Source organism: Embiotoca jacksoni, unplaced genomic scaffold, assembly GCF_022577435.1.
Source record: "Embiotoca jacksoni isolate LCO1_2020_lvr unplaced genomic scaffold, fEmbJac1.0.p SCAF_14, whole genome shotgun sequence".
NCBI lineage: Eukaryota > Metazoa > Chordata > Actinopteri > Embiotocidae > Embiotoca > Embiotoca jacksoni.
The window spans coordinates 11,001,577-11,028,659 of NW_027185274.1; the positions used below are offsets into that span (position 1 = coordinate 11,001,577).

The 27,083-nt window shown below is 41.5% G+C and overlaps 1 protein-coding gene across 2 annotated transcripts; it reads left to right on the top strand.

Moving 5' to 3' along the window:
* Nucleotides 1–80: 80 nt before the first annotated feature.
* relt (RELT TNF receptor) lies at nucleotides 81–27,083 on the top strand. 2 transcript variants are annotated; one of them, XM_069147933.1, is made up of 12 exons: nucleotides 81–280; nucleotides 7,151–7,260; nucleotides 13,815–13,889; nucleotides 13,998–14,090; nucleotides 14,922–15,106; nucleotides 15,522–15,565; nucleotides 15,674–15,928; nucleotides 20,251–20,331; nucleotides 20,704–20,782; nucleotides 22,880–23,263; nucleotides 23,893–24,018; nucleotides 24,588–27,083. In XM_069147933.1, the coding sequence occupies exons 3-12, from the start codon at nucleotides 13,848–13,850 to the stop codon at nucleotides 24,589–24,591; spliced, it is 1,293 nt and encodes a 430-aa protein (XP_069004034.1). In that variant the 5' UTR covers nucleotides 81–280; nucleotides 7,151–7,260; nucleotides 13,815–13,847; the 3' UTR covers nucleotides 24,592–27,083. The 2 variants fall into 2 exon arrangements, with proteins under 2 accessions (XP_069004034.1, XP_069004035.1); XM_069147934.1 differs by lacking the exon at nucleotides 7,151–7,260 and having other exon boundaries at nucleotides 15,677–15,928.

The window sequence follows — 27,083 nt, forward strand, 5'->3', positions numbered from 1 at the left end:
CACACACACACACACACACGCACGCACACGCACACTGACGGGGGTTTCAGCTTGCAGCGGTGACGCACTGAGCTCAGAGCCAGCTCAGTGTTTATGTCCTTTTTCACACAGAGAAAGAGAGAGAGAGAGAGAGAGAGAGAGAGAGAGGGAACCTCGTTTACCGGCTTTGTGGTTTTCATCCGTTCTCCAGCGTTTTAATCACACCTGCCAGCTCAGCCGTTTGTAGCCGATGATGCTCGTCTCTGAACACTGATTTCAGCTCCATTTATTCACCAAACCGGTAAGTGCGACAACTTTTTTTTTTTTTTTTTTTTTTTTCTCCACCTTAGGAGTATGAATGTGAATGTCTGCTGAAGCCGGTAGTTATATTAGACTCGTGTGGGGCTTCTTTCGCCGCATATGCTGCCGTCATGACCACTTTTACGCACAGCGGTGATGCGTGCGTATGACTTAGTCTGATGGGGGATAAATGGCACATACTGATAGCCTACCTGGAGACATTTAGACAAGTAACGTCTCTGCTGTTTATTTCAACGCGGTTTAAGGCTCAAAACGGCAAAAATGTTTTAAATGAACGCGTAGCAGTTAGACGTCTGTGTCGGAGACAACTTTGTGCCTGTTTCTATCGTTTAACGTAAGTATAAACGTATAGTATCCGAGTATGGACTGGTTTTGCTGGGATGCTCGTATAGTGACTCAAACTTTCACTGTAGTACTCACGGATCGTTCAGAAACAGCTGCTCTTCGCTATTTTAAAGACGATTCTGCTATAAGCAACTTAACACCTTCCGTTTGGTTCATTTACTAGATCTCTAATAGTTGTGGGAACCGCGGCGTATCGTGCTGCCTAACTACGGAATGAACGCGTGCTCGACGCACCGTTATGGCGGCGTGATGATCTCACCGGTAGTACGATCTTCCTCCTCCTCCTCCCCTCTTTTTTAATGAAGTGAAGTCCTGGCTCTGTTTTTATTATTATTAGCTTAACGAGGTACATGAGCAGTGAAGTTTAAGCCAATTAAGTTACGCACAAGAAACATTGCACCTACTACATGTTGCACAGAGACAAAATGTCAAGCCATATTTTAGTAGTCTAGTAATGAAATTAGCGTGTCTCTCACTTTAAAAAAAAACAAACAATTGTTTTCATTATTTGCTCTACTGTTCATTTCGAGTTGTGTCTTATCACCATCTACACCCTAATACAGTTGTAGTTACTGCTCCCAATGAACCCACTACAATCAGCAATGTGAGCAGGCACCTCACAAACACACACACACACACACACACACACACACACACACACACACACACACACACACACACACACAAATGCACAAGCACTAGATGAGTCTGGACTGTCATCTTTGGCAGAGGGCTTCCATTGTCTGAGTCCAAATTCCTCCACGCCTGTATCAGTAAGAGGCTTTCAACCTGTCACACACACACACACACACACACACACACACACACACACACACACACACAACTATACGCACACACAAGCACACACACCTCCACCAGAAGAGGGCCACGTACAGCTTCACTGGCTCGTCCCAATGTTGTTACGATGCAGTCACTTTCAGGGAGGATATTACAGTTAGTTCATCAGCAGTATCTTGAAACGGCTCAAGTGAACAAATATTGGATATTGCCTACTTTACGAGAAGACAGACTTCCTGTTTCCTGTCAAGAACTTTCACACGTAATTGTGAAAGGTCACTTGTGAGTGTGGGGAGATGTTGAGATCCTTTTGAATATTTTGTGTCTATTTCTCCTATATGTTGCCTCTGTAAATACACAGGATGTATTTGTTTATCTCAGAAACGGAGTTGTTTGGGCGCAGAGAGGAAAGGGCTTGATCTGAAGGACTTTCACACTCACTAAAACGCGTTCTGCTTTAGGTTGTCCGAACTGTGCAGAGCTGTTTATGTCTGCCATCTGCTGGACCAGGTTTCAGCCACCAAAGATTATAGCTTACTTATAAAACGGCACAGTGGTATCATTATAGTCACATAAGTAAATTTGTCCCACGTAAAAATAACTACATTGGTCAGTTTGAATGATTCCACAGATTTCTTAGAGTGAAATAAAGTGTTAGAAGCCTGTTCAAGAATTAAAGATTTTTTTACAGTTGTTTTTGATGGCTGAGAAATTGGCTGAGTGATTTTTTTTTGAATATATATACATATATATACTTTATTGATGAAAATGCACAATATGAAATACAAGAATCAGTATTTTCATTTTTTGTGTATGCGTTAATCAGTTTACAATAGTAAAGAAGAAAAAGACAGGAAAGTAAAGCAAAAAAAAAGAATAACAAAAATTAAATCACATATGACCTTCACGTTCATTTACATAAAGTTTGTATAGTACAGTATTGTAAAATTATAGTTAAGTAGTTAAGTTACAGTTAATCAGACATTACCAGACGTGTCTCATTCAGTGGGCAGCACTGATAGATTGTGAAAATATGAAATGAAAGGTTGCCATTTCTTTGTGAAATGGTCATTACAGCCTCTAAGTGCATATTTAATTTTTTTACCAATACTTCAGGAAAAACATCACATCTTTAAGCCAGGCAGACTGAGATGGTGAATTTGGAGATTTCCAAGCAAGAAGTATTCTACGACGCGCCAGAAGAGTGGTAAAGTCAATAATATCCTCCTCTTTGGTACACGGTTGTACCTTGATCCCTAAAACTATAGTTAAAATATCAAAAACATAGCACCAGAAATGTTCAAGTTTAGGACATGCCTAAAACGTGTGTAGTAAATCTGCTTGAGGAGAATTACAACGGTTACACCTTGGGTCATGACCTGAGAATATTTTAGCTAGTCTGCTGTTACTAAAGTGTATTCCTATGGACCACTTTAAACTGAATGAGACCAAGTCTGGCACAGGACGTAGATGTGCACATGGCTGAGAAAGTGAAACATGTTCGGCATGCTTTTTTTTTTTTTTTTTTTTGCCTGCGTGTGTCTCTCATCACATATTATCCTGTAATTGATAAGATTATTGACATTGCTGACACAGAAATTAATTTTGAGGAAGCATATTGTGTGTTGTGTACTGCAGATGAATAACTTTTTGGCAGAAAGTAACATTTTGTGCATCATGTGTGTTCCACTAACACCTGCAATTATACGTGCACTTTAATTAGGAGGTGCGGTGCGGCATGAGCGTGTGCATGGATTTATCCTGAGCCAAATTTAACCCCTCTCTGACATGCCACCCCACCCAGCATTTACTGTAGGCTGTATGTATTCAAGTTTTGGGGAAGAAAGGATGAAGACGGGAGGAGAAGGAGTAAAAGATATAAAAAGAGAAGAGACTGGGAAGGGGGAGGAATACAGGAAGTGGGACACAGCGAGAGAGAGAGAGGGAGAGTTATTAGCACTGAGGACAGAAAACAGACAAAAAGCGCGTTGCAGCTCGGAGCTGATGACAAACTGGAGCTTAAACGTAACATATGGATGCACTGCTTCACCTCGGAGCGTGTGTGAGTGCGTGTGGAAGTCAGAGACACAGCTCAGCTTTAATTATCCCATCAATCCTGTCATCTGTCTGTCCAACCGTCCAACCAGAGTGGCTGGGAACGCCGCCCGACGGTGTTCCGTCCGCGTGCCACAACTGCCTGCCTGCCTTCCCCAATGTCGGCCAGGAGCTTCTGTGCCAAAGAAATTCGTACTGCGCCGTCCGCAGGTCGCAATCCAAGCTGGCTCAGCGTCCGCACATACGGACTGGTGGAGGATTGGATAATGACAGGGGGGCCTTGACGCAAAAACCTGGAAAGACGCTGGCGGCATGGGCATGCCAACACGCTCACCTCCTGACACTCTTACATACACTCACGTTATCGTGTACGTATACGCACTCAGGCCAAATGAGAAGTGAGGGAAACGTGATTAGGTGGACAGCAGTATCCTAAATGTGTCCTGTTCTCCTTCGCTCAGGGGGGGGGGGGGGGGGGGGGGGGAAGGGAGGACCACTGTGTTGGTTTCTCTCTTGTTCTACACAAAGTGAGCAAACCGCAAGTCATGCTGCAGAGGATTTCCGTCCGTTTTCCTTTAGAAAGTCAGATTGTGGAAAAGAGTCACTTCCCGGATGTCTCAGCTCTTTTGTCTCTGAAGTTCACGAAGGTCACGTCTATAGCGGTGTCACATTTGATCCCGAGGCTTTTCCTTTCCAGCAGACAGTGGTGGTCTCGCCCTGCTTGGCCTGATGACCTTTCCCCTCTGGCTCGTCCATCTCCTTTGTCACTCCCCGCTGTTTGCTATGTAATGACACAGTCTTAAAAATAAGCTTTAAGAAAAGAGGTAAAAAGAGACTTGCAGGCATTCGTTCCCCCACAAGCCGATTCTGGTCTAAAGGAATCTGAAATCCGAAAGGAACCACAATCTCTAAACTGAACTCGCCACTAACCAATCGCTGGCTTTTAGCTGCCAGAGCAAATCACACACCAGCGTGTCCGGGTCGAACGCTTTGTGACGAGGCACAAGTGAGTGACCGTGCGAGTGTTTGTGTATCATGTTTTGGAGAGGATCCATACAATCCCTTCATGTGAGAAGTGTTGCAGACTTGCCCTGTTTCAAAACAGCCGCTGAGTAATGACAATATAGCCAACAAAGCCGGAAATTGAACCTCTCATCTGAAACAGCACTTTTATAGAGTTATTGAATACAACTCAAAACACAGCATATTTAGAGCCATAAATATATGTGGATGCGAGTGATGTGCCTGTCTGTGGTTGGGTTGCGTGTTGGGGGCAAATTGCAGGGTTGCAAATTATGTCGTTCTGCTGATCTGATTTCTTTTCTGTTTTTTTCAACTTTATTCATAGAAATTCATAAGATACAGCTTCCTAATGTACGCACATGTGGACTTATTTAACATATTGAAATTCTCAGAGGTCTGGTTAAAATTAACAGTCTTCGATTTTTCTAGATTTCAAAGAGCCAATATCTGTCTTTGGACTCACTGACCTACATAAAACATCCATCAAAGTAATAGTGTTTTGCCCTCTTGACAAGAGTTTGATGAGTAGATAGATACAGCTCCCTCCCATATTGTCATATTTTTTTTTCTTTTAAATTTAAGCCGCTTCCTGTTTCCTGCTGTCGTCTTACAATCTTAATGCTAAGCTAACTGGCTTCTAGCTGTAGCTTCATATTTACCATACACACGTGATTGTTTTGATCTTTTTTTATTTTTTATTTTTTTTATCTATCTCTTGACAAGAAAGCTAAAAAGCATATTTCCAAAAAGGTCTTTCTTCTCTTTTAAGACACCATTCTTTCAGGTTCACTTCTCACTGAAAAGTGGAAATAGGCAACACCCCACGGTAGAGAGAAAATCCTGTTTTATTTACCTGAGCTCAACCTCTGAGAGAGATTTTTTCCAGTGACTAAAACAGTAATTAACTGAATCCTTTGTATTTGTCGGACAAATGGAGATAACATGTTGGAGGTGTTGTTTTCACGCTGCATGCTCGTTAGAGTGGGTGAAAATGGGAATTGTTTTATTATAGTGTGTGTGTGCCCTGTCTTAAATGTAGGCATGGTTTGAGTGTACATGCTGTGAATCATTATTTAAGGTGTTGGAACATGAGGAGTTGATTTACACAGTTAATTATGGTGGTGATGTAAGGGAAAACAGCAGAACCTGAATAACAACTGCTTTGACACACATTTTCGCCATTAAAACCCTGGAAAAAACAGGCCTTGGATCCCCTCATGGTTGTTTTGTAGTGAGAATCGGTTTGTGGTCTGCTTCTGGTGGGTTAGATAATCGCAAAGTGCACAATTTTAGCATTTTAGGCCAGGTAGTTTGATTGCACAGACGGATTACGAAACAAAGGGGCCCCTGGGTGCAGACATGTAGAAAGCCGTGTAACGTGCAGAGCGTTTGCGTCTCTTTGTTGTTTTGTAGTAGCCTGGTGCTGCCAGACCTAGGTTCACTGCATGAATGTGTGGGTCTGGGTACGCTCCCTAGAAAATCGCTTGCAGTCGTTGCATCTTGCTGGGTGGAGACCTTGGGTTCATTTTAAAACGTTTGCAGTTTTCTTAACCAATCAGAATGCACCGCAACTGTACCACCGCTGCAATTTTGAAAAAAATGCTAGTCCCCAGCTTCATCTCAACCATCGCCACTGGTCGCCGGTTGGTCCGCCCTTCAGAGGGGGCCGAGCGAATGTTAATGCGAACAGGATGTCAAGAATACAACCGCAGCAAAATAAACTCAAGCTGTGAGCAATAGTCTGGTGGATTCAGGCTAGTTTTGTGAGTCTCCCTGGTAATTTTGGATCTCTTTGTGACCGATTTGCAGCTCCTTGTATTCGTATATTGTCTTTTTGCATTCATTCGGTGTCTTTTTAATCAACGACTCTCTGTTTGTGGTCATTTCATATCTCTTTGAATCATTTGGAGTGTGTTTGCTCTTTGCGTCTTCTTTTGGTTGTGTTTGTCGTTGCAGATGAGGTCTTTGACCCTTTGGGCCCCTTGGCCTGTGTCGGGTGTTGTTTGTGAATTTATGATTTGCCATTTAATGTGGTCTCGGTTTCTAATGACTAAAAGGCAAGGTCCATGTCTGTTTTCTGCGCATGCAACGGTTCATTGATGGCAGCTATAGGGAATTGGGACGGTGTGGTCATCCTGCTCTCTGGTTGCTGCAGTGTCTGTTCCCCCCCACCTTTCTACTCTCTCTGGTAAGTTCACCCTCTCTTGTTCCGACTTATTGATGTCTGATGCTGCAGAGACACAGGAGAGGCCCGTTAGGTTTCTGCTGGTGTACGGTTCCACTGGAAAACATGACGGCTGACATCACACGAACCCAAGAACAGGAGAGCATGAAGGACGGACACAAAGAGCCGCTGAAAGAAACGCAGACATGTGCGGAGGGTAGACACCTGCCCAGTTATTAGACGCGCTTCCCGTAATGAGACATTGTCTGAGTACTAACGTAGAAAGTGTTGGTGTAAATCAGCCTTTCATTTTCTCGATAATGGGCACCTCCATGAAGTGAAACAGAGGGTATGGTTGTCCCGATCACGTCGTTGTCATACACGTGCACATTATCTCTCAGTCCACGAAATGTCTGATGAATATGGAGTATAATTACCCTAAACCTTTTTCTTCTGCCACCTCAGGTCTTTTCGATTCTATTTCGCTCGTCGGACCGTAGGATAATACTCGTGTGCATCACAACGAGGTGTTCCCCAAGGCTAGGACACGCTACGTGACCTGGAGGGCTTAATAGGTAGCTATTATCTGCACTGGAACTGGTGGTTGACTTTTTCTTGTCAGGCTTTTCAAGACCATGATGGAGAGGGAAATCCTTTTTTTTTTTTTTTTTGTATGCAACAACATGGGTATTAGTTTTAACCTGAAGCTAAAGCGAGGATACATCTCAGTATTATGGTATCGTTCATCTCCAAAATGTCGTTTCTTTGAGGTTAAAACTTTTCCGGAATTAAGGAAAGCATTCCTGTTTCAAACTTGGCTGACTGTGCGTTTTAGAGATAATCTAATGAACTTTACAAGGGTTTCATGAGCCTATAAGATAAAGGAGGATTTCTCAACCTGTGGAGTAGCAAGCACTACTTCTTTGTACTTCCAGTACCTGACCTTCTCTGATGATGCTTCACTGCACCTACAGAGGAGAGCAGAAATCGGAAGATATTCAAACTCTGTAATCGGTTAGAAAAAGGATATGATTCAGTGTGCTTTCATCTTTATTCATAACATTAAAATCGTTCCAGGACACTGAACAGTGAAGCCAAAAAAAACCCGTCAGGCCTAACCTGGTCAAAATAAAGCTAAAGGAGATTATTATGTAAGACATGATGACTTTTTAATAATGGCTTTGGTAGATATGCCGCTGATGGAGCAACATCTGAATGCTAGTTCAGGCAAACTGCAGCTGCTGCTCCACTCAGTATGACTCAGCGCAACAGTATACCGACCGATACAGAGGTTGGGAACACCATAGTACCCTCACCCCTCACACATCACTGACCCGTGTGGCTGACTCCACCCTTAAATGCATTTTGGCTCAAGTAAGGCAAGTAAAACTACCTGATCAGGGTGCAGGACATCTGAGGGGTATTGATGAGATTTCAATCTGCTGCAGACCTTTTGCAATATGGCAAAAAAAAAAAAAAAATGCATTTTATAATCCTATAACCAGTGGGTGAGTTGTTTGTTTGAGTATGACCTATTGGGAGCATTTATCAAATCGAAGGTTGATCAAAATGTTCCAAGACTGTTCCCTGTTACGCACCAACTGAGCGCAGCACAGTGATGCCCCCGGAGCAGTGGATAAGTACTCCAAGTTACTTTGCTTTATCAGCAACTGTGATACACTCATTTTTGTAACCACTGCACAGCATTTGTGACATAACTTGGGATAATTACAACAGTTGTAGCTTCCACCTGCTTCATGTACATCACTGGAACAGTCCCGGAATGACAGCAACCAGGGACGGGGGGGGGGGGGGGGTGGAGGGGCACTCTTTAAAGTTTTGTCAATTTAGCCGGCTGTTGTGCATCTTTCTGTGATTTTTTTTTTCATCTAATTTAAAACCATATTGTTCCACCCAGATTAAACACAAAGGTCTTAATTACACCAGTCAAAGTGATTATTTTACTAATGAATCAATAAAGCTGATATAATTTGCTGAGTTATCTCGGGTTTTTTTTCATACCTGTGTAAAACAACATCTGTTTTTGTGCCTCTAAACTTGACTCTAAAATCGTGTCTACTTGACAGACGTGGCTCATTGTTTGAAAGCCAATAACACTTTACACGACCTGCCCTGTCACTCAGTCACCTCAAACTGAGGCGAGGAGTTCCACTCATTCTTGTGTTTCCTCTTTTGTGGTTCCTTCCTTCACAGTTTCATCCAGTAGGATTTCTCAGCTCAGCTGTAGCATGACATCAAGGAGCCAGAAAAAGCTCTCCAACACATTTAGCTTCTCCTCGCCTCCAAAACCACAGCAGAATAGAATAATGCCCGTGTTTTTTCCATGCTTTTGCCTTTACTTCTTTATTATTGCTATTTTTAGCTCCCCTGAACAAAACAGAAAACGTTACTGGTCATCTGATGTTGTCTCGACTTGTCATTTGTATGTGTCAGAGGGTTTAAGATAATTACTGTTTTACAAAGTTTAGGAAAAGTTGTCACGCTCCTCTCCCTTTCCTTTGAGATGTTATTGAATTTTTTATAATGTTTTGCTGCTTTCATCCAGTCACATAAAGTGACGAAAGCACTGTGGTCGCTGGCATCTTTTGGCATCTTTGTTGTGTTTGCTGGGCTATTCTGAGAAGTGTTAATGTCATGCTCTTCCTCCACTCTTGTCTCCTCTCCCTCTGTTCTTTCATCTGCTCTTTCAAACCAAAATCTGACTGAAGCCTCCAAAACCAAAGCACATGGCTGACACAGGCGTGAAGCATGCCACGATATAACAAGAGAAACGTGAACACAATAAAATGGGATCGACATCTCAGACAGGCTAGCAAGGACAGGAAGAGCTCATGGAAGAAAAGTTACAGCAAGCAGACAAAAACTCCAACTTTCATGACTGTGATTATGTAAAACTGTGAAAAGTCACTTGTTGAAATTCATGTGTTGAAAGCAGGAAAAATATTATTTTACATTGTGTGTGTATTGTTTACTTGGGGAAGAAATGGCTGCAGGATTCACTACGGGAAGATGGCAAATTTAAATACGACTTTGGTGTCCTTGTAACAAATATGAAGTAACGTGGATTTATTTATATGATACAATGAACCTCCGGTCAACTTCATAAGGCTCTGATAGTTTTTTTGTTGTTTTATTTTCCTTTGGACATAGCCATGTAAGCAGTGTCCATAGTGTAAGATAAGTGTCTGCCACTTAATAGATTTTTTTTGCAGACAAATATGGCAGTTTTTACCGGTCTTTTAATCTAACTCTCATCAAGAAAGCCAATCAGAATGTTTTCCAAAATGTTGAACCGATTGTTGTGAAAGACAGCGGAGGATTCTGCAATGTTGTGACTCTGAGTAGCTCTCTGTGATGGATAATGGAAAAAAAAAAAGTGAAGGATGGGTATTTGAAGGCGGGCAAGGCTGTGAGTGGACACAGCGGCAGTCATGTGCCTGTAGGTCCAGTGGAAGTCCCACGTGTGGCGGTCACTCTTGTAGTGGGTTTGTGGGGGAAAACCTCAGACAAATGGGATTTAAATGTAAAGGCATCACATGCAGACACTGCTGGCTTGGACTGCCTGGCTGTGAATACGATTGACTTCTAAGGGCAGTGGTTAGGCAGTGGGCACGTTTTGAACATCCTTTCTGGACACGCCCTCACATCATTTTGGGTACTTTTTCACTGCGCGTGTTGCTGCTTGCATGCATTCACTGGTGTTGACCTGTGGACAGCCAACATGTCTGCATTGGCAGGAGTATTAGTGTTGTAGGAACAATTCAATGGTACATACTGGAAAAATAATGCTTTTTGTGCGCTATACATTCACAAAAAATGGGTAAAATGTGACATCTTCAGTTTTTTCTATCATATTCTTACTCTAAACTTAAAAAAAAAAAAAAAACTACTGTGCTGCTGTGTAATAATGATTTCAGAATATTTGCAATATATCAGTCTCACCTCGCTCATCTGAAGTTTAAGTCCGGTTGTTTCAGTGACTGCACTTCTGGAGGTCAAGTGAGGTTCTCTGTGGAAACCAACATTCCTCAACCCCCAGAGCCCGGTCCAATTTGTTACTTGACACTTTCCAGAAAAGGAGGTACTTAATTGTAGGTCCCATTTTTGTTTAGCTCTCTCTATCATTGTCGTTTTATTGATCATTTTGTTCTGTGTGATGGTGCATGTTTGCATGTGTGTCCCAGTGTAGATATATGTGCGCGTGTGTGACTTGTAATTAGCCTCTTGCTCTGGTCTGTATGGCATTTTAACAAATACTTCTATATATATCATACTATCAGGCAGAAGTTTTAGCAATGTCACTCCCTTTCACTTTCTCCTCTTTCCATCCCTCCCTCCATCTTTCTCTCCTCTCCTCCTCTGCATCGGCGTTCGCCCTTCAGCCCTGCGTTGTTTGTTCAAGCCGGTGGTTTTTCTGTCCTCGCTTTATCTTTCTCTTCCCCCCTGAAATTACGTCTCAGAAGCCTATCATTGGCAGGAGGGCCTTGCCGGACCAAAATCAGAAACTCATTGCATTTTTTATTTTCTTGTTTGTATAAGGCACAGCTTGGTGTTGGCTGCATGTTGTGGCATTCCAGATGTTTATGTGTGCGTGATACTTGCATGAACAAGTATAAAAGTCTAAATTAATAGCCATGTTCTGGGACACCATCACCACACACTTGCTGCACATATGCACAAGGAATAAGCAGTATAGGTGTTGTGCCGTGTACATTTGTTTTGGCTACACATACCAAGAGAATGAACTGAGAGGAGAAGTGTTGATTTACTTGCTGATTAATGTTTAAAACATTGTTTTGCTGTGTGGTCAAAGGTGAAGATTAAGGCGTTAAAGTAGCCTCACCCACACACATGTGCACACACAAACACACACACACACACACACACACACACACACACACACACACACACACACACACACACACACACACACACACACACACACACACACACACACATTGTTTTTGCTGTGATAGAGGGGGCATGTCCTAAGGACGTCAGGGGTGTGTCTGTGGTCAGAGTGACAGTATAAGACACTGGCAGGTACAATGAATTTTTCATTCAGCTACACAGATTTTTGTGTTAGTCTGATTTTTTTCCTCACTTATTTTTAAGTCATATCTTAGTGTTAACTCCGTCCCACAGATATGTCTTTACAGATTTTCTAATTTTAAGATCGTTTTTTAGTTATTCTACTTTTATGAGCTCTTTTTCAAAGTTTAACTCGGTGCAAGGTTTAATTGTGTTTGAGTTTTTGTAGACAGTTGAGAAAGTTTGAGCATATTTGAGTTTGGTCCTGACTCAGCATTTGTAGTAGTACGCACAGCATCCTCGTTGAGTTGCCACGGCAACTGAATCACACCGCTGCAAGTCTGGGGTAAGTATGCTGCTCTGTCTTTCTCCTCTCTTTTTCTTTTCCTACTCTCTCTTTCTCTACACTGACTGATTCCTCATGTTTTTTGTTTTTTTTTGGTCTTCTGTCATTTAACTTTTCCTTTTTTTATTTTCCTTTTTTAATTGGAACTTTCCAAATGCCTCTTTTGTTTTTATTTCTTACTTTGGTCAGAGGCTGTTTTAAAATCGTATTTGAAGCCAACTAGTCTTGTCTGTCACATTTTCTCCTCCTGAGAGAAAAGAGTTTAAAGAAAAACATTCTTAACATTGTGCTGTCTATCTTTGGCAGAGTCTGCAGTGTCAGTCACGACATGAGCATCTGATATTTTCATATTCTCAAGTTGTTGTTTTTTAATTTTATGTTGTTTGAATCTGTCAGTGATATCTATAAATATGAAAGAGAAATCTGCATGACCCATAACCTGCTGCCTGGAGACAGACTGAGGTCACTTTTATACTGTTAGTTGTTGAATTAATAGTGTTGTTAAGTATAGGCACCCAGTGGAAATAGTGGTTGCAGTGATTTATTTTACATCACCTCATTGTTTTAGCAGTTTGACATAATATTTGTATAGGTTGCTGTATAGTTAGACCTGTTATCATACAGTCACTGTGGTAAGTCCATTTAATGGGCTTTTAGATGTCCGTCACGGATTTTTAAGTGACATTATAGTGATCATAATAATTTTGGCTTGTTACAGTAGGCATTGAAAACTTAAATCTGAAGATGAGCCAAGTTAAAGATCATAAGGCTGTGTAGACACATCGGTAAAAGACGAAGGCCTTGCCAACCTCTTGTGTCATATGAACATGTACTGTATATTGATGCACTGCAGGTATAGTAATGTAATTTTAAAATAGACAGCTTTCAATTGTCTTGCTGCCGATGTCAAACTTTAACAAAATTGTTCTGCTGTAACAGCAGCAGCCTGTGGCGCATCACTGCTCACTCAAAGATTGTTTTGCTTCTTGAATTTTTTTCTTTCATTTAGTTCTGCAAAGTAACGTAATGCAGTCATCCTCATTTTTGTCATGCGTTTGTTTCCTCATGACGTGTCAGTTTTAAGCCATGAAAAGACTTTGTTTTTCTACCTGATCTAAGTGCCAGGAAATACTCACCCCATGCAGGCTAATGTCAACCTTTGAGAAAGTCAGCATGTGTTGGCAAATGAATATTTTGCAGAGTGAATCATTGCTTGAAATATGTATGTGAGTACCTACGGCTCAAAAATAGCCACAGAAAATCCCCGGTTCATTCACCGCTGCCCATAAAAAGGTCCTGATTCACGGTAAACGTTATTTACAGCATCCACAACTGCTCCTCACCTCCCTGTTGCGAGAGTCACTGGGCTCTGGATAACTTAAAAAAAAAAATGACTGAGTTGTTTTTTTTGCCATGTGAGTTTGTGTGGTTTTGTGTGAGTGTGCATGCTTGTAGGCCTATGTGTCTGTGGGACAGGTTGGGAAGGTTTCATTTTGCATCACTTGTTTTGTGATTTGTGATGTATATTTCTGACTTGAAAAAGTTAGTTGTCACTGAAAAGGTTGATAGATTGTGTAACTGTGCAAAAAGGGCAAAATGGTGTTGACTGAGATGATATGGTTGACTTTTATCATGCACTAAAAAAGAAAATCCCAAAATATGTGGACCTGATCATGTTTTGTTTCCAAATGTGATTAACCCTTTTTTTTTTGTGATCCATCTCTCATTTAGATCATATGTACATAGAAGAATACATTGAAGAAGATGAGGAACCACCTTTGCTGCTCAGCTCTTGTCCTTCTCGCGGTAAATATATATGTGTGTGCTTATGTAAAAAAATAGGATCTATGCACCTTTTCTAATTCTTGTGTGTGTGTGTGTGTGTGTGTGTGTGTGTGTGTGTGTGTCTTCCAGGTGTTTGGCTGTGGTGGGACTGCAGCAGTGAAGTGTCGGTGGGGGGAAGAGTGTGTGTGTCTGCAATGCCCTGCAGGCCAGGAGCCTTCCAAGGTGAGACAAACTCAAATAAAATGATCCATAACAAGTTATGTTTTCTTTTGAATGGATTTTTCTGTCCCCTCGGACACTGCAAACTTTCACCTCATACTCCTAAATTATTGTCCTCTCCCCGTCTGTTTGAATTACATTTGTTTCCACTAGTAGAATTTCTCCCTACTCAGTATAGTGTACATGTTAAAGGTGCAATATGTGAGATTGAAGCCGTGTGTTGTAATGCTGTGTACATTGAGAGGTCACTGTGGGTCACCGTGGGTCCAGTCTGGCTCTCAGAGTTTCAGCTCTTTGGCTGTAGAAGCAGTACATGTCTCTGCAAAAGGATACATAGACGTGTTTGCAATGGCCAGAGACCTTGAGTTTGGGTCACGTGTTCAACTCCTCCCTTATTTCATAGCTTATGTGTTTGGTCACCACACAGTCAACATGAATCAAGGAATTGCTTCTATAAATCCATCAATAGGGGTAAACAAGGACGACACTGCTTCGATGCCAACGTAGTTTTTTTTTTTTGTCAAGTTGTCATGTTTCTCTTTTGTTGAAGATTTCCTTCATGAAATTGTAGTAGACTGCAAATACCTACTGATGTGACAAGACTTCCATTCATTACTTGGATATTGGATATATCACAATTATAATTATTTATTGAGCGGCCTATGGGGCTAATTATGTGGAAGTCTAAAGAAGGCAAAAAACAAGATTTAGAATTATAATTTCTCTGTCTGTTTGCTACCTTCCAGCTCTAAATATCTGACAACACAAGAAGGGTGTTTCAGCCCCTTATTTTCCTGAGTTTCTAAGTTGTTTTTTTTGTTTTTTTCCTGCCAGGCTTGTGGGCAGATCCAGAGTCTAGCAGAGAAAGTACAATGTCAGTTGTGCCCAACTGGAAGCTTTTCAGAAACACTGGACTCTGAATTTTGCCGTCTGCACACCTCCTGTAAGCTCCTCGGCCGAAAAGTTGCGACCTCTGCCACTGCAACCTCAGATGCCATCTGTGGGAACTGTCTGACTGGGTAAAGACGGCCAGCTTTCCTCTTCAGTCGTCCACCTGTCTGCTAGTTAATCCACCCACATTTATATCCAACTGTAGGCCTGACAATCAAAGGAACTTTCTTCAACATCACAACTCTTAAACTTGTATTTGTTCTAAATTATGTCCTGTTATTTTCTGTGTCTCTAGAAAACAAGAGAACACCCACACGCACAGACACACACACTCACACTCACGCACAAACCAATACAGCATGTCATCTCACCACAATGGGCAGGCAACATCAAGAGTAGGCACCATTGGACATAACATGCCACAGGCTAAAACCGCTGATTAATTATTTCATTGTGAAACAGTCCCTCACGTTTTTTTGTTTTTGTTCTCTCCATCCATCTCTGTAATTATGCTCATTTTTATTCTTTCTCCTCCATTTGCAGGTTTCACTCCACTTCCACAGGGCAAGTTTCCACTTGTGTGAAAAGTAAGCATTCTTCTGCAGCTAACAGTCACTTTATGAAGATAAATGTTTCCGCTATTACCTCCTATCTCTCTCTAATCTTTTTTGCCTTCTTCCTCTCCCCTGTCTCAGCAGCTTTGCATGTCAGAACAGTTCGTACGGTGGGTAAAGGTCCGTCCAGTGGAGCGGGGGGACCGGCCAACAGCACAGTGGTGCGCAGCGCCGAGGAGAAGACAGCAGAGTACGCTGTGTTTGCTCTGGTGCCCATCTTCTGCGTGATGGGCCTGTTGGGCATCCTCATCTGCAACATCCTGAAGAAGAAGGGATACCGCTGCACTGCTGAGAAGGAGGGAGGAGACGAAGAGACGGCCGCACCACAGAAAGAAGGTGAGAAGGAAAGAAAGGCAAGAAAGCGGCAGTGGAGAGTGATTACTGAAACTAGCATTTATGTTCAGGTTGTTGTCACGTTCGCCCATAAAAATACCAAATTAGCACACACGCATGCACACGATGTGGTCAAGTGTTGTCAGGAGTCAGGGCAGAGCGCAGCCAAGCCCAAAGGGTAGTGTGCGGTCACTGTCCCTGTATCTCTGTGATGTGACTGCACGCAAGCCTACATGGGAGGCTTTTTGTCTCAGCTGTTCTGAACTTTGACCTGGCAAGTGTCATTACACGTCATGCATGCTGTGTTTTGCTCAGCATGCACTGTTATTATTGTAATTTTTTTATTTGGAAAAAGGGGGGGGGGGTGTAGGGAAGCATTCCCATCAACTCGTTTGCCCACTGACGTCAGAGGAAAGAGACTTAGGTAAACAGAAAGAAAGAAGTATAAAAAGGGAGGAGGATGGCAGAGAAGAAAGGGATACAGATTAGGGTGGTATTAAGAGAGTTAGACATCAATCAAGAGAGAACCAAAGAGAGTTTAGAAAGAGAAAGATTGAGGACAAAGACAGGCACACGGGGATCAAGCAGTAAAACAAATGTCGAATTACCACACCCAATCTCTGGAGTTTGCCCTGTAGTCTCCTTTTCTAACAGTATTGTCCTGGAAAACTCCTCATAAACCTGGAACACTCCAAAAAAATGTCCGCCCTTCCACCAAAATGAAAGTTATTTTTTCCTCTTGATTGTTGACAACAGTTATAGCACCAGGCTGATCTTGACGACGAAGCAAAGAATGGATTTCTTCCTGTATAGACCGACACTGCTGTGTATGCAATGTGGGAAATACACCCATTTCTCTATTATACTTAATGTGCGGTAGCTGTCTGGTTCTCAGGCTAGTATAACAGGTAAAACCCTAAAGTCACGTGGGATTCATGGGATACACCAGCACTGCTCAGAGCAGCTTGTATTCAACTGCGGGATAATACCCATAATGAATTGTGGACTTTTTGTAAGATGCTGTGCCCAGTTTGGTGTAATTTACTGTTGTAAAAACATGTGAGACAGAGAGAGTTTCTGTAATTTAACACAACTTGCATTATGTAAAAAGTGGACGTGTTAAACAGCCATTGATTCTCAGAGGTGACATAATGAAGTTGACACAGGTCACACAGTCCACTGTATCCCAGAAACAGAGAGAGCTAAAGGGCTTGTTTGTTTTTGCTGCAGTAAATCCACGTACTGCTTTAACCAGGTTTTAACCTTATTGTTGCAGCCATGACTGGCAGTTACTCTCATTTAGTGGGCAAGCATAAATAGATTTAGAGGCTAAGCTGGCTTTTGCTTCTTTCACCTGATGATGCGAGCCTCAAAGGAAAGCTGTGCCATGAAGCCTGACTGTCAGACTAAGCTGCGACTTCCACAGATCTGACTTAGTGACTTCCCACATCAAGAAACGGTTTACGTGTGCTCAGCAGCTGTTTCTTTGGATAACTTACTGTTTCTGTCTTTAAGATTAAAAAGTTGAATAGATGGGCATGTTTTTCACAGATGTAAACATCAATTAATCCTTTATTTTGTGGTCCTTTTTGGGTTTTTTTTTTATCACCTAATTTAAGGAACTCCACAGTAGATTGGTAGTTCATTGCTGTTGTTAAAGAAAAGCGCTGCTCTTTTTTTCTTTTCCTTTCCAGCAGATGTTTCAGCTGTCTAAGACCAGTAAATATGAATAAAAACTGATTGTATGATGATGATGATGATGATGATGATGGAAGATTTTATGCCGTTCTTTCAATGTTCTGACTTTTGTTTTTAGCGTTGCTTCGGCCTCCTCCTCTCCCAACACTTTGTTGTGAAACTTAAGTTGTTCATGCACCTAACGGGAAACTCCCTGAACCCCCATGCTCCAGCAGCTCTTTGATCACTCCTCCAACTCGCCATTCATCCGGTGTCTTGGCTCTCTTACAACCCACTCCCTTTTCATCTGAACAGGACACTGTCCATCTCTCCTTTCCCAGCCAAATCAATAATTCAATCAGCTGCTCGCCTCGTTGTATATATCTTCTCTCTCCTCTCCTCCTCTCCTTGACCCAGTGTTCTCCGTCCTCTTTTCTTCAGCTTTTCTTCTTCTGTCTCATTCTCTGAGAAGTGCCTGGCCATTTTAGTTACAGCATGAGGTGACGTGAAAAGTTGAATGCCAGGTCTCAGTGTGAGTTTGAGAGGCAAAGTTGATATCAGTGATATGGATTTGATTTGGATGTTGAATTTATGATAAAAAAAAAAAAAAGGTCTCTGTAGTTTGCACTTTGATCTGCAGAACAGAAAGCACATACCAATAAAATCTGATATTAGGACATTAATAGTGTTAATAGAGTTATTTTGATCACGTTTAAAAAGCTGAGGGCACAATTCCAACTCTGACGTAACAACAACAAGTGAGGTGATTTTAGGACATCTTATCACCCCCGTCACTCTCACCTCATGTCTTTCTCTCGTTAAGGACAGATGATGCAGTGCAGACATAAGCTAAGTGAGTGTGTTTGAGATAGACACAGGACAAAAGAGAGGCGCATTAAAAGAGTCAGCTAAAGCTAGTAAAGAAGAAAGAAAGCTTCTTAAGGTGAGGAAATAAAGGACTGCAGCTAGAGAAATACAAGTAAAGCAATGATTAGAGGGCAGTAGGAGTCTTTCAGCGCTGCATGGGAAAACTTGATCTCTCTCCCTCTTTCCCACTCTTGTTATGTAACAGTCCTTGTTGCAGTGCGCTGTCTGTCTGTGGTCCTGCCTGGGCTAAGGTTAGAGGAACTTTTTACTCCAGCACTTTTCTCACCATCTCCACTCAGGGGGAACACCCATGGGGATAAATTATAGCAAGGCCACGCTTAGCTCGGCAGGACTCAAATCTGACTGACTACGCAGAGAAGAAGAAACGTTTGCCTCATCACAGACTGTAGTGACAGTCGAGTTGAAGGAGGGGGGGACACAGAAAGGGCAAATGTGGGGTTGATAACACAAGAAAAGTTGTGAGCAACTGTCAAATCTGCAGGTCTGTGTTTACGCAACCAGCTCAAGGATGATTGCACAGCAAAAGTTGGAGGTTAGTTGCTGCAGCTTTCAGTTTCAGCATCCGGCCTGCTGCATTTACTGAAACTTAGGGGCCAACACAAAGTTTAAAATTCGGAGGCTAACTCATCTGAAAACATGACAGCGTGATGCCTTTATGTGGCTGACAATGAAACATTGATCCCACGGGTCTGACTTTGTTGAAGTAATAAATAGAAGAGAATGAGTGCCACTCTGTGAAACTGATGCTGTTATCCTCCCATAGCAACAGCCACTGTGGAAACAGAGCTATTGTTGTGGCCTAATGCTGCTTATGCAAGAAAGACAGAAATGCACACACACACACACACACACACACACACACACACACACACACACACACACACACACACACACACACACACACACACACACACAAAAAACATAGCCACACTTGCAATCTCCATAGTCACAGTCCCTGCAACACACATATACAAGTGTCATTGCAGTGGAGGTCCGGTACATCACAGCACAGCACAGTACACTGCACACGCGCACACACACACACACACACACACACACACACACACACATATAGAGCTCTGTGTGTTGAATGAGCGTATTTGCTGAGCGTGCTATTCTGGACCCCCGTCCCCTCAACGCTCTCCTCTCAGCCACCTCCCTGTGCTGTGCTATTATGGGATGGTGACGGGGTCGCCATGGAGGCATATCTATTCTTTGCTGTTCAGTCATCCACATCCATTCTTATCAGTCCCATCGTGCCCCAGGGCACAATATCCTATCAGTGACATGAACCGTGTGAACTGTGCTTTTGTTAAAAATTGGACGATGTGTCCTTCTTTAGATTGAAAATATATTATAAGTAGTAAATATATAAAAATGTATCTTTTAATACTTGGGTGGAGTGTACATTATGTTTGCCATACATGGCAGTATATTGTTACTTCTCTTTAAGAGCCTCTATTTTTGACACATTTTCTACAATTCAGATACCTCACATTATATTAAAAACACATTTTACATACATATTTTACCCACAAAATACACACTTTGACATATTTTTGATACATATTAAAATGGAATAATGTGTGAATTGATACCTGTGACGTGTTTGGAATTAGTCTGTTTGGAATTTCATGATAGAAACTGTCATAATACTTGAAGTGATAACCTAACATGGCAATCTATTGTATGTACAGTGTTAGATAATATCTGTCTGTTACTAATGGGTCATTTTGTTCTTTCGTTTTGTTTTACTTTAGGAACTAGTTGTCCCTACATATCAGATGACCTAAATGAAGACACCATTAGTGTTTTAGTTCGCCTCATTACTGAAAAGAAAGGTATGTGTGAAGCAAGTATCCACACCGATGTCACTTATGTGACATAACAGCATGTCACACAACCAAAGACATATTTCTGTTGTGGTCTGCTCAGCAGCTCCTCTTCTCTCCATCTCAGACTGATGGTTGGGAAAATGAATGCTCTTTATAGTCACATCTGTCAACACATTCAATAATCAACTTAACTCAAGACAACCAGCGACTCTTTAAACGAGAGGCTAATGTAACACATAGCAGCTAACAAAACTCCTGATTAGCTTGGATGCATCTAATTTACAGTAGCGGATGGAACACAAAGATGATGACTGTCAATGCAGTCAACAATATAACTCTGACCTAATTGTTTTGTGTGTCTGTTCCTGTGTGTTTCAGAAAATGCTGCTGCACTGGAGGAACTGCTGCTGGAGTACGAGAGTAAACAGATGGCCATGAGCAAAAGCTCGTCAATCAAGTATGAGACCACACACACACTTACACACTTACAAATAATCGTGCTTTTTTTTTGCACAGTCATGCTGCTCAAGGTCACACTTAACAAGAAGGCGAAGGAAAGTTTGGGAGGCAGAAAAAGATTGAATAATTTGGAGGCAGGCTCCTGCCGAGAAGCTCTAATAAAGGATGCGTATGCTTGAGTGTGTGCGTGTGTTTATGGTGGGATGTACAGGCAGCGAGAAGAAAGACGGACTGTTACGCTGCTCCCTGTGGATATTGCGGAAAAACATATTTGATACCTCACACTGAGCATACATACCTCCACATGGCAATAAAATTCAAGCTGTGTTCATAGTATTATACAGTAATTTCCTATTGTCAATGTGTGTTCAGCTGTGACACATTTTTATTTGCTGCAATTTCTTGTTTTTGTACTTTTTCAACAAAAGCAAAAGGAGAGTAAAACATTAAAAAAAAAAAAAAAAAAAGGTCATCTCTTAGTAACACACATCAGACCATGGAGGCTACATCTCCTCAGCGGAGCTCTGGAGTAGGCTGATACTTGGCAGTGACTCACTCCCACAGGTCTGAAGTGAGCGTCTCACGCAGTGCTAACAGCTGTCTAGTCATGAGGCTTAAACAACCAGCCTGTTACTAAGCTCACTGGCTGTCACATAGCTTGGAGTCACACAGTTTACATGAACAAGTGTAGTTGTGGTTGGGACCGGGGTTGCGAGTTGCGGCATTAAAAAAACCCTAAAGTAGTCAGAGTTCAATCTAACAAGTCCGTTAACATGCTGCAGTGAACCACAGTCTACACCAGTGGTTCTCAGTGCAAATACGGTGGTTCGAGACCTCGCCGGCTCAGTAGTCCTCTCTCTGAAAAAAAAAAAAAAATCCAAAAGCGTTTGTTGGTGTATTTCATTTCCAAATGTCTCTGCAGTTTAACTGGTTTCTGACAAACTGAAGTGATCCATTGTTTCATACACCTTCCACGAGATTTTGACAAAATTGTCTAATCTTTAGGTCAATCCAGTGACCCCCAGAAATGCCGCCCCCCTCTCCCCCTCTTATTCATCTTATCAAAATATATTGTATGATGGTAATGGGATCCAGTTCATTTCAGTATGCGTGCCACATGTACAATAGTGTGTGGTGTCACGGGCCTGTGGCAGTGTGCTGTCACTCAATGGGTCCGCTGTAACATGTGAGCTTTAGATTCCAGAACATTCTCACACACACAGTTCTGGAAAGCTCTCAGATCCTGCATGTGTGGGTGGTGGGAGGTTTTGCGGGGGGAGGGGGGGGATCTGGGGTCACTACAGGTCACCCACAAGCGAGTATAACACAGTGTCACACAGCTACATTCATCTCTTTTGCTCTGCTTTTGTCTGCACACAAAAAAAAAAAACGATGAAAAGACACAAATTAAAGAACCCGGGGCTCTTTGACACAATTTGGATCCCTCAAATAATCTTTCATGCACATATTCAAGCTGTATAAGAGCTTAGGTAAAGGCTTTGGACTCCACTGTCGTCCTGGTAATATGCTTTGTTAATGAACAGCACAAACAAACTTCTCCTCACTGTCTGTAGGGAAGCAATGGGGAGCACAAGACACAGTGATGCAGCTACACTTTTTACTGTCTGCATAAATGATCTGGGCTGATGAGAGTAGCCTTTTAGTAATGTTGATAAAATAGAAAATCATAGATATGTGGCCCTGACTAAGACCATGATGATGGATGAGATGTGTGGATTCATGAGGAGTAATAGATGAGAAATAAGATGAGAGTTGTTACCTGCATGTGCTTATCTGTAACCACTAATTCCTAATTTCACACCAGACACAGCAGGAAGAGCACATATAAATAATAACATTTGATGATGCTTCAGTTCCAGGATCCTGTTATTGTGCATGTTGGCTCGCTGCCATGACGAGACATAGTGAAATGTTACGCCTGTGCTTTCCCTACCATCATAAATCTGTTGTGTGAAATGGCTGATGAACAGTCATATTCGAAGTCCAGGTTTTTCACTTTGTATTTGTGGGGGACTTCACCGTATGGTTTGACTAAACTCGACTGTAATCGTCTCCTGCTCTCCTTCCCGCCCAGGTTCCCGATGCTGTCTCCCTTGTCTACGTTCCGCTCCCTCCCCAGGCTCTGCCCCCATCAGTCCCACCTCCACACCATCTCCGGCCTCTCCGGTCTGGCCCCCAAACACGGCTACCGCTGCACCCGTTGCGCCCAGAGAAAGTGGCCCCCTATTCTCATTCCTCCCCTCGATTCTCTGAAGGATCCACTGAAGCCCCCCCAGACCCTCATCCTGCCCTCCATAGACTCATCCACCAACCAGCAGAATAACCCTCTGCTGGAGGGAGTGTGCATGGACACTCACTGTGCACAAGATGTCGTGCCAAAAACCATACAGGATAAAGTGGAAGGGAGTGAAGTGAAGGAGAAGAAGGAGGGAGAGCTCACAGTGATGTCTGTGGGGAGGTCAGTCAGGTTTATATTGTTTATAGTAGTAGAGAGCTGCTCAGTTAAAATTGTTCAGTAGTGATGTAACTAAGTACTTTGACTCAAGCACAATTTTGAGGTACTTCTACTTTACTTTAGCATTTCCATTCTCTGTTAATTCTTGCTTTTATTCTGCATTTCAGAGGAAAATATTTTACTTTTTACACAACTAAATTTATTTGAGAGCTAATTTTTATTTACTTTGCAGATTAAGATTTTCCATCAAAAACAAATGATCATTTTATGAAATATTCTGCTGTGATGGAGCAACATGATAATGTAAAGTTCAGTCAGTTATATGAGTTCACTTATGATAAACAGATCATATGTAATAATATGACTCCAACAGGGGCCATTCTGATGCATACTTTTACTGTTCATACACATTCATTCACACAAACTTAAATATTTTTTTTCAGATATTACTTCTGTTCTCATAGCTGCAGAATTTTGTATAGATATTTTATTGGAGTATTTCCACACATAGTCCTGCTTTTACTCAAGTAATGGATTTGATTACTTCTCACACTGCTGAAACACCCTCCGTCATAATGCAGTGATTATCAAAACGTAATAATGGGTTTTACCTTTTGCTTCTTGATTCACAGATTTCAAGTTGCTCAGATCCCCGAGCAGAAGCCTGTCACCGTGGAAACCAAGACATCGTCCCACGAGCAGAGGAACTCCCTGTTTGGTGGGAAACACTTTTCCTATTCATCATCTGGCATTAAGAGGTACAACTCCACAATGTGTACACAATAACACAATAATTGATATCAACCCTCTCATTCTCTTTTCTTTATTTGTAGCTGCCTGTGTCCCATCCTTTGTCTCTCTATTTCGTCTCACTGTTCGTTAGAACAGTTTAAAGTGCGGTGAAGCGGGTGAAGATTGTTCTGGCCAACACTGAATCATGTTTTCTGTTTCAGTGGAAAATTTAATTATCCATGTTATGATCAGTTTAGATGAGGAGTGTCTCGAAAATGATTTGGGAAATGAGCCTCTTCTTCTTCTTTTTCCAGCTGGCCGGTTATGAACATGTGCCAACCCTCCCTGTAGTTAGTCAGAGCTGAGTCAGCATTATTACAGTAATCATCTGGGCCCTTCTATTCTCAAAAAGTAATTTGTTTCATCATGTCCTACACTTAAAATCTCTCAAGTGGAAAATGATGCTTCAAAATCATCCAAAGTGAGAAATAATAAGATCAGTGTACTATGGAATGACTTGAATGCCATCACGTTGTTAGTTCATTATAACAGTGTCTTTCATTCATTTGCTACCTCCTTTTCTTTGTCTTTTCAGGTGAAGAGATAAAGAAATGCTGTAAGTTAATGCTACCTCGCTGAAGATGACCTCCTCACCCGGGGACAACTTCACTGCTGGCACGGAGGGTGTTTTTAGACACCTGACTCCGAGACATCAGAACCACCTCCTGCTGTAAGAAGTTGTTTCTAATGAAGCGATGAGAGGAACATAACTGTATTTATTATTACATTAAACATTCATGTACTTTACAGATATATCAGATGTATCATCATAGAAGTTCATCTTAAATTACTGCTGCTTCACTGTCCCAATCCAAACAGAAAAGGGTTTTGAAAAGACTGTTGGATATTTGCAGGGGCAGAGTGGACATCTGTGATGAACAATTTTGAATAACTGACAAGAGGGGGAAGGAAGTTTAGATGATAAACAAACGCACCCTCTGACGTGGTATCTGTGCTTCCATGTAAAAAGAAAAATACACAGGGGTACAACACATATAGAAACACATGTAGACAGATACATTAGCAGAAACTCGCTGATGGTTACCCAGCAAAATACACCCCAAGTCTTCCGGAGGACAAAACACTGAGGACTACTTTGCTAACAAAAAAACATAAAACTCTTATTTCTTGGGTGTGTACTTTTTAAAAAGAGAAAAACATCAAGTTGTCTGCAACCAAGTGCCACATGAACAAGGAGTCTGAATGTTGTCATTAGCAACAGAGATCTGGCTTGTTTAAAAATAAAAACCTATATGATGACACTTGAGTACTACTATAAGTATTAAACTTAACTGAATTTGGTGTTTTCAATATTTTTATAAGCTTAGTGATTTATTTCTCATAGAAACTGCAAGGGAACTGAGGTTTAGATCTTGAAGAAGTTGAATGTAGTCGTAAAAGAAGAAGCTCACTGCACTCACCGAGTTCACTTATTAACACCTTTGAGAAATTAGAAATACATTTATTCAGCAAAAGACGCCTACCCACTGTCAGGATTAATAACTTTTAAGCTCTTAGACTAGATCCAAGTAGGTGATCAGGGGCCAAATTTAGTATTGAGTGGCTCCTCGTACTGCATCACATTACTATTGACACTGCAGCTAAATGGTTTTATTATAGTCATCTGGGTTTAATGGTAAAAAAAAAAAGCAAATACATAAGTGGATCTAACTTTTGTAGAAGAAAATGTGTAAATTAATGTAAATATGTAAATATGGGTGGGTATAGAAAAACTCACCAGACTTGGCTTTTATAAATTTAACACACTGTATATATGAGGTGATACATTAGATCCTCTGTAATGGAAAAGACAACGAAACTGCACCAGTGAGTGACATTTTAGTCCATCAATCAAAAACCACTAAACTCTGTCACACTGTCGTGCATATAAAATGATTAAAACTAAACATGGATTATGTTATTTTCCACCATTTGGCTGCAACATTTCAGTGTTTTTTTTTCTTCTCGCTGTTACAGGTTTTTATTCTAATCATGAACTTTCAAACCTACACTAAAACACACACACACACACACACACACACACACACACACACACACACACACACACACACACACACACACACACACACACAGTAGCTAGACTCCAGTTATGTAATCTCCATAACTGTAAGAAACCACTTCCATATAAATACACACACACACACTTATTTTTTTTTATACTTTAATTAAATAAACCAACCAGTGGCTGCAGAGAATTAGTGGTTGAAATGCCTCAAAGTCATGCAGTTCACTTGGCTTTAATTTACATCCTCATGGCTTTTAAAGCGTGTACTATAATCATAGAGGGGGTTTAACCGCTCATTTTCTTATTATGTTGTTATGAAGAATATGACAGCATGTCTGGAGGGCAAAATATTTATTGGCTGAAGTTACAGTTACATGTTTTAATTTGATCTGTAGCTAGTACTATTACTAGAGTTACAATTAAATGTTTTCTAGCTGAAGTGTTGCTGGTAGGGAGAAAGGATAAAAAAAACATTCATCTCATCAGCTTTGTAGCTTGCATATGATATTGCATTTTTCTGTATGATGTTTTTACTCTTGAAATAAAGAAGCGGTGTATTTTAAATGCTATCTGGTTTGCTGTCGCTGCTGGTGACTTACAGTATTATGTCTCTGTAGTGTCTTTAAATGTGTGAGACGTGTGTAACTGGTTTGTGTGAGAGAACTCCAGGTTATGCTTTGTAGCATCTTGAAGCGTCATAAACTAGAGCCTATCCTTTGTGTAAGGCACTATCGCCCCCTAGCGGTTATTTTTAGATTAAGGGAGTGTGGACAATACCAATAAAATTGCTGGCTCAGCTATGCCCTGCAACTGAGGTTACTCTTCCCACAAATTACAGTTAATACTCTCCAAACTCATAACAAATAGCTAATTTATCTGGTTGTAAATACTTTGTTTGACTGCTATGAAGCTGTCATGTTGTATGTTACTGTTTTTATTATGGCCTCTGGATGAAAGTAGAAAATAGTGTGCTTGGTGCAAGATGGAAATTATGAGGAGAATATA